The 17,462-nt window shown below is 37.1% G+C and overlaps 1 protein-coding gene across 1 annotated transcript in view; it reads right to left on the bottom strand.

Annotated features, from left to right (window-relative positions):
- THSD7A (thrombospondin, type I, domain containing 7A) overlaps positions 1–17,462 on the bottom strand; it is a 306,380-nt gene that overhangs the window by 204,670 nt on the left and 84,248 nt on the right. The window contains exons 6-7 of the mRNA XM_006834388.1: positions 11,442–11,597; positions 9,872–10,084 (exon numbers count right to left, since the gene is read on the bottom strand). Coding sequence (XP_006834451.1) covers positions 9,872–10,084; positions 11,442–11,597 — 369 coding nt within the window. The remainder of the gene's footprint in view (positions 1–9,871; positions 10,085–11,441; positions 11,598–17,462) is intronic.

Genomic DNA, 17,462 nt, shown 5'->3' with positions numbered 1-17,462 from the left:
TGGCTTGCAGCTTCCTTGTTGTTCTTCAAGGTAGCATAGTATTCCATTGTATGTATGTACCACAGTTTGTTTATCCATTCTTCAGTTGATGGGCACTTTGGCTGTCTCCCTCTTTTTGCTGTTGCAAATAGTGCTGCTATGAGCATTGGTATGCATATCTCTACTCGTGTTATGGCTCATATTTCTTGTGGGTAAATATCAAGTAGAGGAATTGCTGGGTCATAAGGTATTTCTATTTCCAACCTTCTGAGGAAGCACCATATTGCTTTCCACATAGGTTGGACCATTTTGGAATCCTTCCAGCAATGCAGGAATGTCCCATTCTCTCCACATCCTCACCAGCACTTACTGTCCTCTACTTTTTTGACCTTTGCTGTTATTGCTGGTGTGAGATGACATCTCATTGTTATTTTGATTTGCATCTCTCTAATGGAGTTCTGGTGTGGCGCTGTGGGTTAATGTGCCAGACTGCAAAGCCATTTGAACTGCAAGGATGGTGGTTCAAGCTCAGCAGTTGCTGCTCGGAAACCCTCTACAGGGTCGCTATGGGTTGGAGTTGACTCAACGGCACTTAACAACAATTATGGCTAGTGAAGGAACTCTGGTAGCGCAGTGGTTACGAATTGGGCTGCTAACCTCAGAGTCAGCAGTTCAAAACTACCAGCTGTTGCGTGGGAGAAAGATGAGGCTTTCTGCTCCCATAAAGATTTACAGCCTCGGAAACCCTGTGCAGGGTCGCTATGTGTTGGAATCAAATCCACTGCATAATAACAACATCAATGGCTAGTGAACATTTCTTCATATGAGTGTTGGCTGCCAGATCTTTTCCTTGGTGAAGTGTCTGTCCATATCCTGTGCCCATTTTTTAATTGGGTGATTTGTCTTTTTCTTGTAGAGGTTTTGTAGTTTCCTATATATTTTAGAAATGAGTCCCTTGTCTGATTTGTCATTGCAAAAGATTTTTTTTCCATTCTGTGGGTTCCCTTTATACTCTTTTGGTGAAGTCTTTTGATGCACATAAGTTTTTAATTTTTGGTATGTCCCACTCATCTATTTTGTCTACTTTTGTGTGATTTTCAAAATGTTTGATAGTCTGTGTATTACCTGTATTAGAGCCCTTACATTTGTCCTTATTTTTTCATTGATGACCTTCATAATTTTGGGATTCACATTTAGGTCTTTAGTCCATGCTAAATTGGTTTTTGTATAAGGTGTGAGGTAAAGGTCTTGTTTCAATCTTTTGCATATAGCTTTCCAGTTCTGCTAGCACCCTCTGTTAAAGAGACTATCTCCTCCCCATGTAACATACCTAGGCATTTTGTCGAAAATCAGTTGGCTGTATGTGCAGGGTTAATTTCTGGATTCTTGATTCTGTTCCACTGATCAATATATCTTTCATTGTACCAGTACCCGGCTATTTTGACCACTATAGCTGTGCAATAGATTTTGAAATTGGGGAGTGAGAGGCTTCCAACCTTGTTCTTCTTGAGCAGTGCTTTGCTTATCCTGGATTTCCTGCCTTTCCATATAAAGTTTGTAATTGTCTTTTCCATCTCTTTGAAGAATGTCACCAAAACTGGATTGGGATTGCATTATATGTGTAAATAGCTCTGGGAAGTATTGATATTTTCACAATGTTGAGTCTTCCTATCCAGGAACATGGTATGTTCTTCCACTTTTGTAAGTTTCTTTTGGTTTCTTGTAGTAGTGTTTTATAATCCTCTTTGTATAGATCTTTTGTTTCTCTGGTTACGTTTATTCCTAAATATTTCATATTTGGGGAGGCTACTGTAAATGATATTTCTTTCTTAATGTCTTTTTCAGTGCTGTCATTGTTGCTATAGAGGAATCCAACTGATTTTTGTATGTTGATCTTATACCCTGCCACTTTGCTGAATCTTCCAATGATGTCTAGTAGATTTTTTACTGAAACTTTGGCATTTTCTATGTATAGGATCATATCGTCTGCAAATAGATAGAGTTTTATTTCCTTTTTGCCAGTTTAGATGCCTTTAATTTCCCCTATCTTGCTATATAGCACTGGCTAATACTTCCAAAACAATATTGAAAATGAGTGGTGACAAAGGACACCTTTGTCTGGTTCCTGTTTGCAGAGGGAAGGCTTTCAGTGTCTTTACATTGAGAGTGATATAGACTGTTGGTTTTGTATATATGCTCTTGATTATTTTGAGGAATTTTCCTTCAATTCCTACCTTGTTGAGTGTTTTTATCAAGAATGGATGTTGGAGTTTATCAAATGCCTTTTCTGTATCAATCGATATGATCATGTGGTTCTTCCTTTTTCTTATTTATGTGGTGGATTACATTGATTGCTTTTCTAATGTTTAACCATTCTTGAATCCCTTTTATGAAACCCACTTGATCATGATGTATTATTCTTTTGATGTTTTGTTGGATTCTGTTGGCTAGGATTTTGCTGAGTATTTTTGTGTCTATGTTCATGAGGGATATTGGTCTATAGTTTTCTTTCTTAGTGATGTACTTCACTGGTTTTGGTATGAAAGTTATGCTTGCTTCATAAAAAGTATTAGGAAATTTTCTGTCCTCTTCTATATTCTGGAATAATTTGAGTAGAATTGGTGACATCTCTTCCCTGAATGTTGGTAGAACTCACCAGTGAAGCTGTCTGGGTCTGGACTTGTTTTGTTGTTGTTGTTAGGTGCCATCGAGTCAGTACTGACCTATAGCGACCTTATGCACAGCAAAACAAAACACTGCCCAATCCTGGGCCAACCTCACTACTATTGCCACACTTGAGTCCATCGATGCTGCCACTTGGCCAATCCATCTCGTTGTGGGTCTTCCTCTTTTTTCCAGACCCTCCACCTTACCAAACATGATATCCTTCTACAATGACTGGTCCCTCCTGTCAATATCTGAAGCATGAGAGACGAAGTTTGGCCATAGTGGCTTCCAAGGAGCACTCTGGCTGCACTTCTTCTTAAACAGATCTATTGGTTCTTTTGGTAGCCAATGACACTTTCAATATTTTCCTCCAACACCATAACTCAAAAGCATCAATTTTTCTATGGTCTTCCTTATTCACTGTCCAGCTTTCACATGCATATGAGGTTATTGAAAATACCATGGCTTGTGTCAGACACACCTTAGTCCTCAAGCTGATAACTTTGCTCTTCAACACTTTAAAAAGGTTTTGTGCAGCAGATTTGCCTAATGTAATACATCGTTTGATTTCTTGACTGCTGTTTCTCTGAGTCTAGAGAGTTGATCCAAGAAGAATGAAATCCTTGACAACTTCAATTTTTTCTCCATTGATAAGAATGTTGTTTATTGGTCCAGTGGTGAGGATTTTTGTTTTCTTGACATTGAGATGTAATCCATACCAAAGGCTGTGCTGTTTGAACTTCATCAGTAAGTGTTTTAAGTCCTCTTCACTTTAAGCAAGCAAGGTTGTATTATCTGCATATCACAAGTTGTTAATAAGTCTTCCTCCAATCCTGATGCCATGTTTTTCTTCATAGAACCCAGCTTCTCAGATTATTTGCTCAGCATACAGGTTGAATAAGTATGGTGAAATAATACAACCTTGCTGCACACCTTTCTTAATTTTAAATCATTCAGCATTCCCACATTCTGTTCAAACAATTGCTTCTTGGTCCAGGTACAGATTCCTCATGAGCACAATTAAGTGTTCTCGAATACTCATACTTTGCAATGTTGTCCATAGCTTGTCATGATACACACAATCGAAAGTCTTTGCATAATCAATAAAGCACAGGTGAACAACTTTCTGATATTCTCTGCTTTCATCCAAGATCCAATGGACATCAGCAATGATATTCCTTGTTCCATGGCCTCTTCTGAATTCGGCTTGAACCTCTGGAAGTTCTCTGTCAATGTATGCTTGCAGCTGTTTCTGTATTACCTTTAGTAAAACTTTACTCACATGGGATATCAAAACGATTGTCCAATGATTTTCGCATTCTGTTGGGTCACCTCTCTTTGGGATGGGCACAAATACGGACCCCTTCCAATCAGTCGGCCAGATAGTTGTCTTCCAAATTTCTTGGTAGAGATGAGTGAGTTCCTCCTGTGCTGCCTCATTTTCTTTAAATATTTCAAGTTGTTTTCCATCAATTTCTGGTGCCTTGTTCTTTGCCAATTCCTTCAGTGCACCTTGGACTTCCTCCTTCAGTATCACTCACTCTTGATCATATGCTACCTCTTGAATTGGCTGGATATTACCCATTTCCTTTTGGTACAGTGAGTCTGTGTATTTCTTTCATCTTCTCTTGATGCTTTTTGCATCATTCAGTAATTTGCCTAGAAAATCTTTCAATAACAAAAGTCGAGGCCTGAAATTTTTCTTCCGTTCCCACAGCTTGAGAAATGCTGAGTTTGTTCTTCCTTCCTTGTTTTCTGATTCCTGATCTTTGCACTTTTTTTTTTTTTTTTTTTTTTTTAAATATTTGGCTTTATCTTATCAAGCTGATCTTTGAAATTTTCTCTTCAGCTCTTGTACCTCCTCATTTATTCCATTGGCTTTAGCATATTTACACTGGAGAGCAAGTTTCCATGTCTCTTCTGACATCCATTTTGAACTTTTCTTTGTTTCTTGTCTTCTTAATGACTTTTTGCTTTCTTCATGTATGGTGTTCTTGATGTCATCCCACAACTCATCTGGTCTTCTGTCTTTAGTGTTTAGTATACCAAATCTGTTCTTCAGTTGATCTCTAAATTCAGGTGGGATATATTCAAGGTCATATTTTGGCTCTCATCGACTTGTTTTCATTTTCTTCAGCTTCAGTTTGAATTTGCATATGAGTAATTGATGGTCTGTTCCACAGTCTGCCCCTGGCCTTGTTTTCACTGATAATATGGAGCTTTTCCATTGTTTCTTTCTGCAGATGTAGTCAATTTGATTTCTATGTACTCCATCTGGTGAGGTCCAAGTGTATAGTCATATCTTATACTGTCTAAAGAAGTTATTTGAAATGAATAAATCATTGATTTTGCAGAATTCTATCATGCGGTCTCCAGCATCATTTCTATCACCAAGGCCATATTTCCCAACTACTGATCCTTCCTCTTTGCTCCCAACCTTTGCATTCCAGTCACCAGTAATGAGCAATACATGGTGATTGCATGTTTGATCGATTACAGATTGAAGAAGTTGGTAGAATTCTATTTCATCCTCATTGGCTTTATTGGTTGATGCGTAAATTTGAATAATAGTGGTATTAAGTGGGTTTCCCTGTAGGCGCATGGATATTTTCCTTTCACAGATAGCGTTGTACCTCATGACTGATCTGGATATGTTCTTTTTGACAATGAATGCAAAAGCATTCCTCTTCAATTTGTCATTCCTGGCATAGTAAACTATGTGGTCATTAGATTCAAAATGGCCAATACCAGTCCATTTCAGCTCACTAATGCCTAAGATATCGATGTTTATGCATTCCATTTCAGTTTTGACAACTTCCAGTTTTCACAGATTCATACTTTGTATGTTCCATGTTCCGATTTTCAATCCGATTTTACAGCTGTTTGTCTTCATTTTGACTTGTGCCCCATCAGCAAATGAAGTTGTGCCCCATCTTGCCAGCTTTACTCCATTTGCGTTATCATGGTCAACTTTACTCTGAGGAGGCAGCTCTTCCCAAGTCACGTTTTGAATGCCTTCCAACTTGAAAGGCTCATATTCTGGCACTATATCTGACAGTGTTTCTCTGTTATTCATAAATTTTCCAGTGACTAAATATTTGGAAGTAGTTTGTTACTCCTTCTTCCTAATCTGTATTCATCTGGAAATGCATCTGAAACCTGTCCACATGGATGACCCTGCTAGTATTTAAAATACCGGTGGCATGTCTTTCAGAATCACAGCAACTCACAAGCCACCAGAGTAAGTCAAACTGACAGATGAGTGGTGGTTCTCCTTTAATAGAACTGGGAAAAACTAAAAAGAGGATGTGTCATAGTTGCTAATGTCCTGAATACATAGAATCTATCATAAATGCAAAATGTATAAAATCCATTATAAAAAGCATAGAGCAATAATCCCTTCATTGACTACCAACCTCAAGTGCAAGTTCAGATTTTACCTTCTACTGACCTACAAGACTACATGCACCCAGATCAAAAGATGACACTGTATGTTTCAAAGTCGAAGGCTAATATCTCAGTATAGCAGTGACTGTCAGCCTTCTTTCCCAGAAAGCATTATTCTCTACTCAACAGTGACTGAGTCACAGGAGGAAACAGTACTGCTTGCTGGAAGAAACAGAATGGAAAGAATTATTAAGGTTGGCAGATGTTCCAGTGCCCCTAAGAGGGTACCAGAATGTTTCTACATATGCTGTAAACAGCATAAACTGTCAACCACGAGACCCTGGGGCTTGGTGTTCATGCTGCTCTGGTGTGCAGAGTCATAGGATTTGAGAGTTAGAAGGAACTGTGCTTTAAGTGATGTCTGGGAGAGTCTTATGGTTCCCTAGTATGACTCAGGGATTTTTGAGGGACATGAAATTCTCCCCAAGATGGGAGTGGTATTGTTGAGAAATATTTTAAAATTTTATGTCAGGACTAGCATCAAGGCAGAATACTTTCACAAACAAAAGTCAGTCGTAATCATCCAATGTAAAGTCCTGTGGTTTAGGAAAAAGAAACACATAAAAACTACCATTCAATTAGCTCAATGATATTCCTAGATGACAGGTCCCAGTAGAGATGGAGAAGGCTGATTAAGGAAGTTGAGACTGTATAAGGCCTCAAGGTCTTCGAGCCTGGAAGCTAAGTTATATCAGGAAGACACATTGTAAAGGGTGAGGAAAGACTGCCAGAGTCATGCCACTACCCTTACAGCCCTTCCTTTATATTCACAATATTTCCTATGGCAAATAACAAACATCAAATTGGGCAAATGTGATGAATATATTGTCATGTTAAAATCTAACATTCCCTCTCTGAGGATGATTTATTATTTTAAAGCACAATAGAGTAATACTATCAATGAGATGGATCAATACAATGACTGTAACAATGAACTGAAAAATAGCAACAACTGTGAGGATGGTGCAGGACTGGGTAATATTTTGGTGGCACCTGGTTATGAGCTGGGATGCTAACCTCAGGGTTAGCAGTTTGAAATGACTAGCTGCTCTGAAGATAAAGATGAGGCTTTCTACTCCCATAAAGATTTACAGTCTCAGAAATCCTATACAGGGTCACTGTGAGTCAGAACCGACTCCATAGTACATAACCACCACCACGACCACCAACTTCATAATTAACAGTAAACACTAAAGGTTTCTCCTTTAAATCAAGAACAAAACAAGGATGCCTGCTTTTGTCACTTCTATTTACACTATACTAGAAGTTGTAGCCAAATAAATTTTGCTAGAAAAAGAAATAGAAGGCATCCAACTTGGAGAGAAAAATTGCTTCTATTTGCAGATGACTTAATTATATGTGTAGAATATCTTAAAAATTCACAAGTGCCCACAAACGGTTAAAATCAATTAAAAAAAAAAATCAGTGAAGTTGCAGAATAAGATCAATACTAAAAAAAAAAAAAAAAAAAAAAGTATTTCTATACACTAGCATGAACAATCCCAAACAGAAATTAAGAAAAAAATACCATTTACAATAACAACAAAAAAAATATTTAAGGATATATTTAACCAAAGAGATGCAAGATTTGAACTCCGAGATTTATAAAACATTGCTGAGATAGATTAAGCCAAGATCTATATAAGTGGATTAGAACACTTAATATTGTTAAGGTAAAAATACTCCCCAAGTGATCCAGAAATTAACTGAAATACCTATCAAATATGGTCTTTTTTGATGAAATGGAAAAGCTGGTTCTAAAATTCATATAGAATTGCAAGGCACCCTGAGTAGTCAAATAATTTTGAAACAGAATAGAATTGGAGGACTCATACTTGGCAATTTCAAATTTTACTATGATGCTACCTACAGTAATCAAAACAGATCATTACAGAGATACAGCCTACAGAGATCAAATTCATTATAAGAACATGAAAAGAGACTCATCATCATTAATCCAGAACTAAGAGTCAAGAAATAAACCCATGCATTAACAGTGAATTGATTTAAGAAAGGGAGCCAAGATGATTCACTGAGGAAAGAACAGTTTTACTATGTTTTCTTCAAGATGTTGCTTGTGCATCCCGGACTCACACTGTGTACAAAAGTTAACTCAAGACTAACATGATAGAACACTATAAGAAAACTATGTTATTGTTGTTGTTAAGTGCCTTAGAGTCGGTTCCAACCCATAGCAACCCTGCACAGGGTTTCCGAGGCTGTAAATCTTTACAGGAGCAGAATGCCTCATCTTTCTCCCACAGAGCAGCGGGTAGTTTCGAACTGCTGACCTTGTGTTTCACAGCCCAATTCGTAACCACTATGCTACTGGAGCTCCTAGGGGAAAATAATTATGACCTTGATTTTCACAATTCTTTCTTAAATAAGACACCAAGAGCTTAACCAAAAAATTTTAAATAGATTAATTATATAGTCTCAAAATTTAAAATGTGTGTGCATCAAAGGACACTATCAATAAAGTGAAAAGGCAGTCCTTAGAATGGGAGAGAATATTTGCAAATCATATACCTGGTAAGGGTCTAGTATTTGAAATATATAAAGAACTCCTGCAACTCAACAACAAAAATATAAACAACCCAATTTACAAAGAGGCACAGGACTTGAATTGATATTTCTTCAAAGAAAATGCATCAATAATCAATAAGCATATGAAAAGATACTCTATATCTTGAGTCATTACAAGTACATGAATACTCATCATCATTAGTTGAAACCACAAAAAGGTATCACTTTGCATTCATATAAGATAGCCATAGTAAAAACAAAGGAAAAAGCAACAAAGCACAAGATAATTAAGTGTTGACAAGATGTAGAGTACAAACTGGACCCTGCATATATTGCTCGTGGCAATGTAAAATGATGCACCTACTATAAAAACCATTTTGGTGGTTCCTCAATAAGAGAATAATATAATTATCATATGACCCAGAAATTCTACTCCTAAACATATTCCTATGAGAAGTAAAAACAGGTCCTCAAACAAATGCCACGCACATATTCACAGCAGTACTATCACAATAGCCAAAAGATGGTAAAACAAACAAAAAGGAAAGCCAAAAACCAAAATGTGGTATAGACATACAATGGAATATTATTCAGCTATCAAAAGGAACAAACTATTCATGCATATTATAACATGGATGAATCTAGAAACCATTATGTTAAGCCACATATAATATGATTCCATTTACGTAAAATACCTAGAATAGGCAAAAACATGGAAATAAAAAGTACATTAGTAGTTTTCAGAAACTGAGAAAAAGGTAATGGGAGTGACTTCTTAATGGCTCTGGTGTTTGTATTTGGAGTAATGAGAAAGATCTGAAATCAGAGCGTGAGGATAGTTTCACAACATCATGAATGTGATTAATGTCACTAAATTGTACACTTTAAAATGGTTACAACAGTAAATGCTATGCTATGTGTACTTTAAAATACTTTTAAAATTTTCAAAATACTTCATTAATTTTACACTGGCTGCATGTTTATTGAGCTAAATAAAATAAAACAGTACAAGAAAAGAATAGGGAAGGGAGAAGAGAATAAAGTAGGTATTCCTTTGTAAACTTAGTCATGATGACAGACGATACAAAGAAGATGAAAGAAGATATGGTAAAATTAAAGATGGGGCTTCAAAATCTGTTGAAAAGTTGAATTAAAAGAGAATGGACTTTTCCCCATGAACTTTTTGAAGCCCCCACGTGCCTCCAGTGTTAAATAGACATACATAAAAACATGATAGATCCATCTGTCTCACCATCACTGTTGATGCACACGACCTCTTGAACTTGAGTGCCTGGACCACACTCCTTTCCGTTATCTGGTTCACAGTCTCCGAGCCTCACTGCTTTCCAGTCATAGCAGGACGGCTCTTCACAAGGAATGGCTTCCAGTAAGTGAGGGCAGTTTCCAGTGCCCCCAGAGCCTCCAGTGGGCTCATTGGTAATGCGCCGCTTCCTCAGTTTGAAACCTCAATTATTGGAGGAAGAAGAAAATATTTTTTGTAACCATCAGGGTCTGAGTATTTCAGAAAATTGAACAAAACCCCTGAGTGAAAGCTGACTGAAGATGGAAATCTTGTCTACTTTGAATCACTCGTACATCCCCAAACTCTAACTTAATAGGAACTCTCACGAGTCATGTATAAAATCAATCAATAAATGAATGAGCTGAAAGGAAAAGGGGAGGGGGACAGAAATGTCATATATCTCGTATCCCTCTTAGGGCCTGTGGGGCTGTAAGGAGGAAAGAGGTAAATACGTATTTGGGTTGATTTGAAAGGTCTAGAGTTATAGAATAGTCACAAAAACAACAAAATCCCAAACTATTCAGAAATATTCATGAGCAGACAGAATTCTTATTTTGAGACCTTATTTTGAATTATTCAACAATATCACAATTAAATTTAGATATGGAGCCTTGATAATTTAGTATGAAACCAGCAAAAACGTCTCTTTGAGCCTTAGTTGATTTCTAGACTCTGGAAATTTGAAGTAGGAACATAAACCATCTGGGCTATACTGTGGAATATTCAGAGACTTGTTTTAGGCTTTAATAGCACCTAAGTATACTCCTTCTTGGGAATGTATTTCAAAATTAATAAAGTCTGCTAAATGGGAAAGTGTTTTCAATTTAATTAAGGAAAATTATAAAAATTAGCTTATCAACCAAGTACATAGTAAGTCACAGCATTTATTTTTTTGCCTTCAAAGTAACAAGTACTGTTTATCAGGTACTTATTAAGGGCCAGGAATGGAACTAAATGCTTAAACTTATTATCTTTTTTAATATTTAGAGAAAATCTGGGTGGCAATGATTATTACATTCTTTACAGATAAGGAAGCAGCTCTGGTAGTGTAGTCGTTATGAGTCAGGCTGCTAACCTCAAGGTCAACAGTTTGAAACTATCAGCCATTCAGTGGGAGAACGATGAGGTTTTCTGCTCCCATAAAGATTTATAGCCTTGGAAACCCTATACAGGGCTGCTATGAATAAGTTAATTAACTTATCTGAGAAGTAAGGGAAAGAATAGGTTTTCTAATCCAGGTCAGTCTGACAACACAGCTCATCTTAAACACTGCACTCAACTGTCTTGGAAAATCTCCATCTGTTGTCTGAATAAACAAGCATCTCACTTACGTCCTTCAGTTTTAACACTGTAATACCATCACCAGAATAGGTTTATTTCTCTTTAACAATGAATGCCTTTTAGTCTTTCTAGAAAACATCACAAATGAACAATCAAGAAACACAGAGCAACATTTAAAAATAATTTGATTTCCATCAACTGATGAGAGTTTCAAGCTCATTATACCAGTAGTACATACCTTTTTTGCCTTGCTGGTCATTACAGTTTTCATAAGTGCATGGACCCCAAGCAGACCAAGGAGAAACCTCACATTCAGTTGGACAGGGAATGTGGCATAGCTGTGTAGTATTAGGAACTGGACCAGTGCATAATTTCAAGTCTACTGGTTTTGAGGCTGTTGGGAGAAACATACAGAAATTCCTTAAGAAATTATACAAAAAGAAATCATAATAGTAAATAATATTTTATTTTGGGTGACAATATACACAACCAAACATACACTCATTCCAATTTCTACATGAACAGTTCAACAGCACTGGTTACATACTTCCCATTGTCTCACCGTTCTAGTTCTACTTATATTGTGTCACTACCATGAATTTAGGCTCTCTGCCCCTTAAAGTTCTCATCTGTGCTCTAGATCAACTGTTGTCAGGTTACAATCACATAGGTAATTCTTTAAAAGTGTGCTATGCTTAAGGCACTTATTCGTAATTAATTGAGTTAAATGGTGTTTATTTTAATTTCATGATAGTTCATAGGAATTTCAGTTTAAGGCTTAGAGATTATTTACAGTCATCAGGTTTGGGTAAATCTGGTTTCCTTACGAGTTGGAAGTTCTGTTGCACAACTTTTCTTCTTTTGCTCAGGATCCATCTATTGAGTCCTTGATCAAAGTGTTCATTTATGGTAGCAGATTCAGTTTAAAGAATAGTAAAAGTAAACTTTCCTTGATAAAACCTTGTTTTCCTCCTATAGCTTTTAGCTTATGTATAATATTAATTTCTGTGTAACCTTTACCCAGGTTTTCCAATGGTAACATCTTAAAAATCAGGAGCATAATGTATCGCAACCAAGGTTTTGACATTGATAAAATCAAGGTACAGAACATTTTTATCACAGCAAGAATTATCCCAATTAACTTTTAAAAACATATCCACTTGGCCCTGCCAAACCCATCTTTACTCCAGGAAATCACTAATTTGTTCTCCTTTTCTACAGTGATGTTAATCCCAGAATGCTAGTGGTTATGAATCGGGCTTCTAATCTCACGGTCAGCAGTTTGAAACTACCAGCTGTTCCACAGGAGAAAGATGAGGCTTTCTGCTCCCGTAAAGATTTACAGCCTCGGAAACCCTGTACAGGGTTGCTATGAGTCGGAACCGACTCCACGGCACATAACAACAACAATTAGATTGAAAAATGCAATAAGTAACCTGTTGAGATTGAATTTTATTCTCCTTAGAAATTTCTCTGAAAATTAATACAGGTTGTTTTGCACATCAATAGCTCATTTTCTTTATTGTTCAGTAGCATTTCATCAATTTTAATATCTAATTTTTAAATAATTTTTTTACATAATGCCCAAATGATGTACCACATTCAAATTTCTTTTCACTTGGGTGTTAAGTTGTGAAAACATGTCTTGGATTCTCAAATTACTTTAAATCAGAGGTTTCACATTAAGTCTATTTCTGACCAATTTGCAAAATATTATTATCTTTATGGGCAGAATTTAAGGTTGAAAAGTAGAAAAAATTCTGTAAGTTTAATTATGTGTTCATACATTTGGCAAAACAGTTAAACACTTTAGGGACTCAAACTATTTTCCTTGTCTTCCCCAGAAATCTGCCTCTTCCTTGAAAAAACTTCCTCCCTCCCCACTTTAACTATGTCATCTAACTAAATCACAATTCTAAGGTAAGTCACTTGGACTTAAAATTCAATTTCTTTATAGGATCTGAACAAAACATATTTTCAAATATCACTTCATCTGATAATAAATGATTTTCCTTTCTTTCCTTATTCTGTTGTTTATTCAGTTAAAGATAAAACAAATACCTACTTATGCAAAGCATTGCCAGTATGTTGGGCTACATAAGTCAAGTCTTGCTGTGAGGTCAATTGATGTACTAGTGATTTCTGTTTTAGTTTTTCTTCCTTTTTTTTTTATTACCTAAAATGCCTGGTAGTTACTTAGGGCGTTGTTAACCAGTATATTTTAACATAAAAGAAGTTTCTATTGGTGATTAACTGAATATCCACTTACATTTACCCAAAAGAGTATCTTGCAGTGACAAGGAAAGATCCTGTTAAAAGAAAGATCTGATTGTGGAACTATAACGGTACTATATACAATTTAGTTTCAAAACTCAAAAAGCATAGCTAAAGTTACTTAGCTGAACATGTAAACTGGAAAAGTTTAAAATGGCAAAAGTGTTACACACCACAATAAAAAAAGAGAAAAAGTCTACAATCTTTCAAGAGGGACCTAGGTCCAGAGGGTGTGGAGGAAGGTAGACTCTCCACTGAGTAGTATCCAGTCTGTTTGCAGTCCAGGAGCGGATGTCCCTGGGACTATCAAGGAAGAAGAGCGGAGTGTGGAACCCTACCCAGAGAAATAGTGATGCCAGAGATGGAGGCAGAGATGACGATGTGGAGAGACGGATCATTTGGGAATTCTATACCCAGAGAGGGAGAGGGCTGTGTGCTGACGAGCAGGCTTGTAGGGTATACCGTTTGGTTGGTTGATGATGCATGGAGGGGAATGTAACCATGGCAATGTAATGATACATGATAGGATGAATATAAAGCTAATGTTCTCTCATATAAACTATCACATAATTCACAATAAAACATTTAAAAAAAGTCAACAAATACAATCATTTTTCCAAGATGAGTAAAATTTTATGTGTACTGTTAAATGTAGTCTAGTTGGTTCTGAATCATAGTGACCCTGTATAGGGTTTCTGAGGAGTGACTAGTGGGTTTTGAACCACAGACCTTGTGGTTAGCAGTCTACTACTTATCCTACTAGGACTCCTTATGTGTGCAAGTGGTTGCTGAACACTTTTAAAAGATATTCTAATACTAAACTTTATCCATAGAATTTTCTTTTCTCTTGTTTTTCTCAGACCAGTTACTGCAGTGAGGTTATAAAAGCCAACATTTTTTTAAAAAAGATAATATATAATACAGTTAAGGAGCTCTGGTAGCGTAGTGGTTACGAATCGGGCTGTAAACCGCAAGGTCAGCAGTTCGAAACTACCAGCCGCTCTGAGGGAGAAAGATGAGGCTTTCTGCTCCCGTAAAGATATATAGCCTCCGAAACCCAGTACGGGGTCACTATGAGTTGGAACCAACTCGACAGCACTTAACAACAACAACAATAATATAGTTCTTAAAGAAAATACACTTATTCTTTAACCAACTTTTTAACCATATTTAAAACAATTGATAATCATCTCAGAGTCTTCAATGTGTATAAAAGCTCATTGCCTGTCTATAATTAACTTGGTAATGAGCTATTGTTTTTGATTAATCTTTACTCTTTTTTAACCAAGAAGTTATATTTAGGAAGTGTACAAGAATAGTCAACCACTTGTCTGGCAATTTGTTGCACTGTGGTAGCTTATGTGTGGTTATGATGCTGGAAGCTATGCTGCCAGTATTTCAATGTCCTGCAGTCACCCAGGGTGGACTGGTTTCAGCAAAGCTTTCAGTGTAAGACAGACTAAGAAGCTGGGCCAGGTGATCAACTTCAAACAAAACTGGCAAGTGAAAATCTTATCAATAGAAGCAAAACATTGTCTGATAGAGTGCCAGAAATTGAGCTAATAAGGGTGGAAGGCACTCACATACAAATGGAAAAGATCTGCCTCCTCAAAGTAGAGCTTTCAGTACCTGCATTTGCTGATATTGTACAACTCAAACGAGAAGAACAGCAAGCATCTATTAACACTTAGAATGTGGAATGTATGAATTATGAATCTAAGAAAATTGTTATTGTTGGGTGCCGTCAAATCAGCTCTGATTCATAGTGACCCTGTATAGGGTTTCCAAGGAGTAACTGGTGAGTTTGAACTGCCGACCTTATGGTTCAAACTGACCTTATCCCACAGCTCCACATCAGGACACTTAAGAAACTGGAAGCTATTAAAATGAAAACAAACACTCAAAAATAGATATTATAGGCATTAATGAACATGAAATGATCTGGTGTTTCCATTTTGAATCAGACAATCATGTGGTACTAGGCCTGGAATGAACATTTGAAGATGAACGTAATTGTATTCATCACCCCCCACCACCACCAAAAAAAAAAAACGCATTTCAAGCTCTATCCTGGAAGAGATCCATATTTGTGCCCATTCAAAGAAAGGCAATCCAACAGAATAAGGATATCATCAACAAGAGTGTCATTAATACCACACACAGGTAAACTTTTGCTGAAGATAATTCAAGAATAGTTCCAATAGTATATCTATAGGCAATGGACAGAAATTCTAGTCAGATTCAGAAGAGGATGTGGAATATGATATATAACTACTGATATCAGATGGATCTTGGCTGAAAGCACAGAATACCAGAAAGATATTATCCTGTGTTTTACTGACCATGCAAAGGCATTCAAGTATGTATGGAACATAACAAACTATGGATATTGAGAATGATGGGAATTCCAGAACAATTAATTGTGATCATGCAGAATCTGTACATAAACCAAAAGGCAGTCATTTGAACAGAACAAGGGGATCCTGCATGGTTTAAAGTCAGTAACTTAAAAACTGTGCTGTCAGTGATAGGATTGTATCCAGGCGTCTACAAGAAAGATCGGTTACTACTAAAAGTCAGAATCTTGTTGTTGTTGTTGCTAAGTGCTGTAGAGTTGGTTCTGACTCACAGCAAACCTGCACAGGGTTTCCAAAGAGTAGCTGGAGGGTTTGAACCACCAACCTTCTGATTGGCAGTTGAGTGCTTATCCCACAGTGGCACACCAGGACTCTAGGAAGGAGAATTCCTCCTCCATTATTCTTCTAAGATATTGTAGATATTTCAACTTCCCAGTTAGGGTTTTAGGAGATTTATGGAAGGGGACAGAGATGGGGCATGAATACTGACAGTACTATAAAAAGCATGGATAATTCCAGGAAAGCCATCCCCTCAGTATAAAGGACTCAACCACCTTGCAGCTGGCCTGTTGTCTGAATGATATCTGCCATCAGGGTTAGGAGGATATGCAAATGAAGAGTCCATCATGGTTTGTTAGAAAATATTGCTACTAGGGTACCAATTCATACATGCACAGGTTTATTTCAAACAAAATGTGCTTGAACATGTTTCCGTGGGTCAGCGAATGACTGTAGATAGGTTCTCTTCCATCATTAGGGTGCTTTCAAGGGGAAAAAAAAGGTTCAATAAAAATAATGGCTTCTGTGAGGTAACTACTTATTGTTGTTAAGTACTGTGGAGTCGGTTACCACTCATAGTGACCCTGCACAGGGTTTCCGAGGCTGTAAATCTTTACGGGAGCAGAATGCCTCATTTTTCTCCCGCGGAACTGCTGGTAGTTTCGAACTGCTGATCTTATGGTTGGCAACCCGACTCGTAACCACTATGCTACCAGAGCTCCTTAGGCCCGTTAAATGCAAGGCAGTGCTGTCAGCACAAAAAAGTATGGAGTGTTTTTTTTGAGATTCCAAAGGAGTAATACGGATACATTTTCTCAAAGGACACAGAACAATTACAGGGACTTTAGAAGCTTTAAAAAAACTGAAACCTGCATTGGTGAGTACCTTGAGTGTGCCCGATCTTGTCTGAAACCTACATTTGTGAGAAAAAGGTGAGGGAAGTTGCACCAAGGAAATCTGTTTCCATTACAACACCACACCTGCTTATTCTTTAAGAGTAGTAAAGATTGTTTCATCATTGGGGAGCCTTATTCCATCTACCCTACAGCCTTAATATTGTCCTTTCGGATTTCTTTTTGTTTCCCAAACTCAAAAAAGATTTAAAAGGAACATGATTTGAGTTCCTCAAGGATGTCAAAACTGCTATTTTTATTTGACGTAAATCAGAGTGCAGAATTCTTCAGAGAAGAGTTAGAGATGGAAACTATGCCTTCAGAAGTATATAGGTGTAGGGAGACGGGCTGTGTGCTGACGACTGAGGGGTAGGCTTGTGGGGTATACTCTTTCGTTGGTTGATGATGCACAGAGGGGATTGTAACCATGGCAAAGAAATGATATATGATAGGATG

This window comes from Chrysochloris asiatica, unplaced genomic scaffold (assembly GCF_000296735.1).
Source record: "Chrysochloris asiatica unplaced genomic scaffold, ChrAsi1.0 scaffold00010, whole genome shotgun sequence".
NCBI classification, from domain to species: Eukaryota; Metazoa; Chordata; class Mammalia; order Afrosoricida; family Chrysochloridae; genus Chrysochloris; species Chrysochloris asiatica.
The sequence above is the reverse complement of the archived record's forward strand: the minus strand, read 5'-3'. Positions and strand labels throughout refer to the sequence as shown.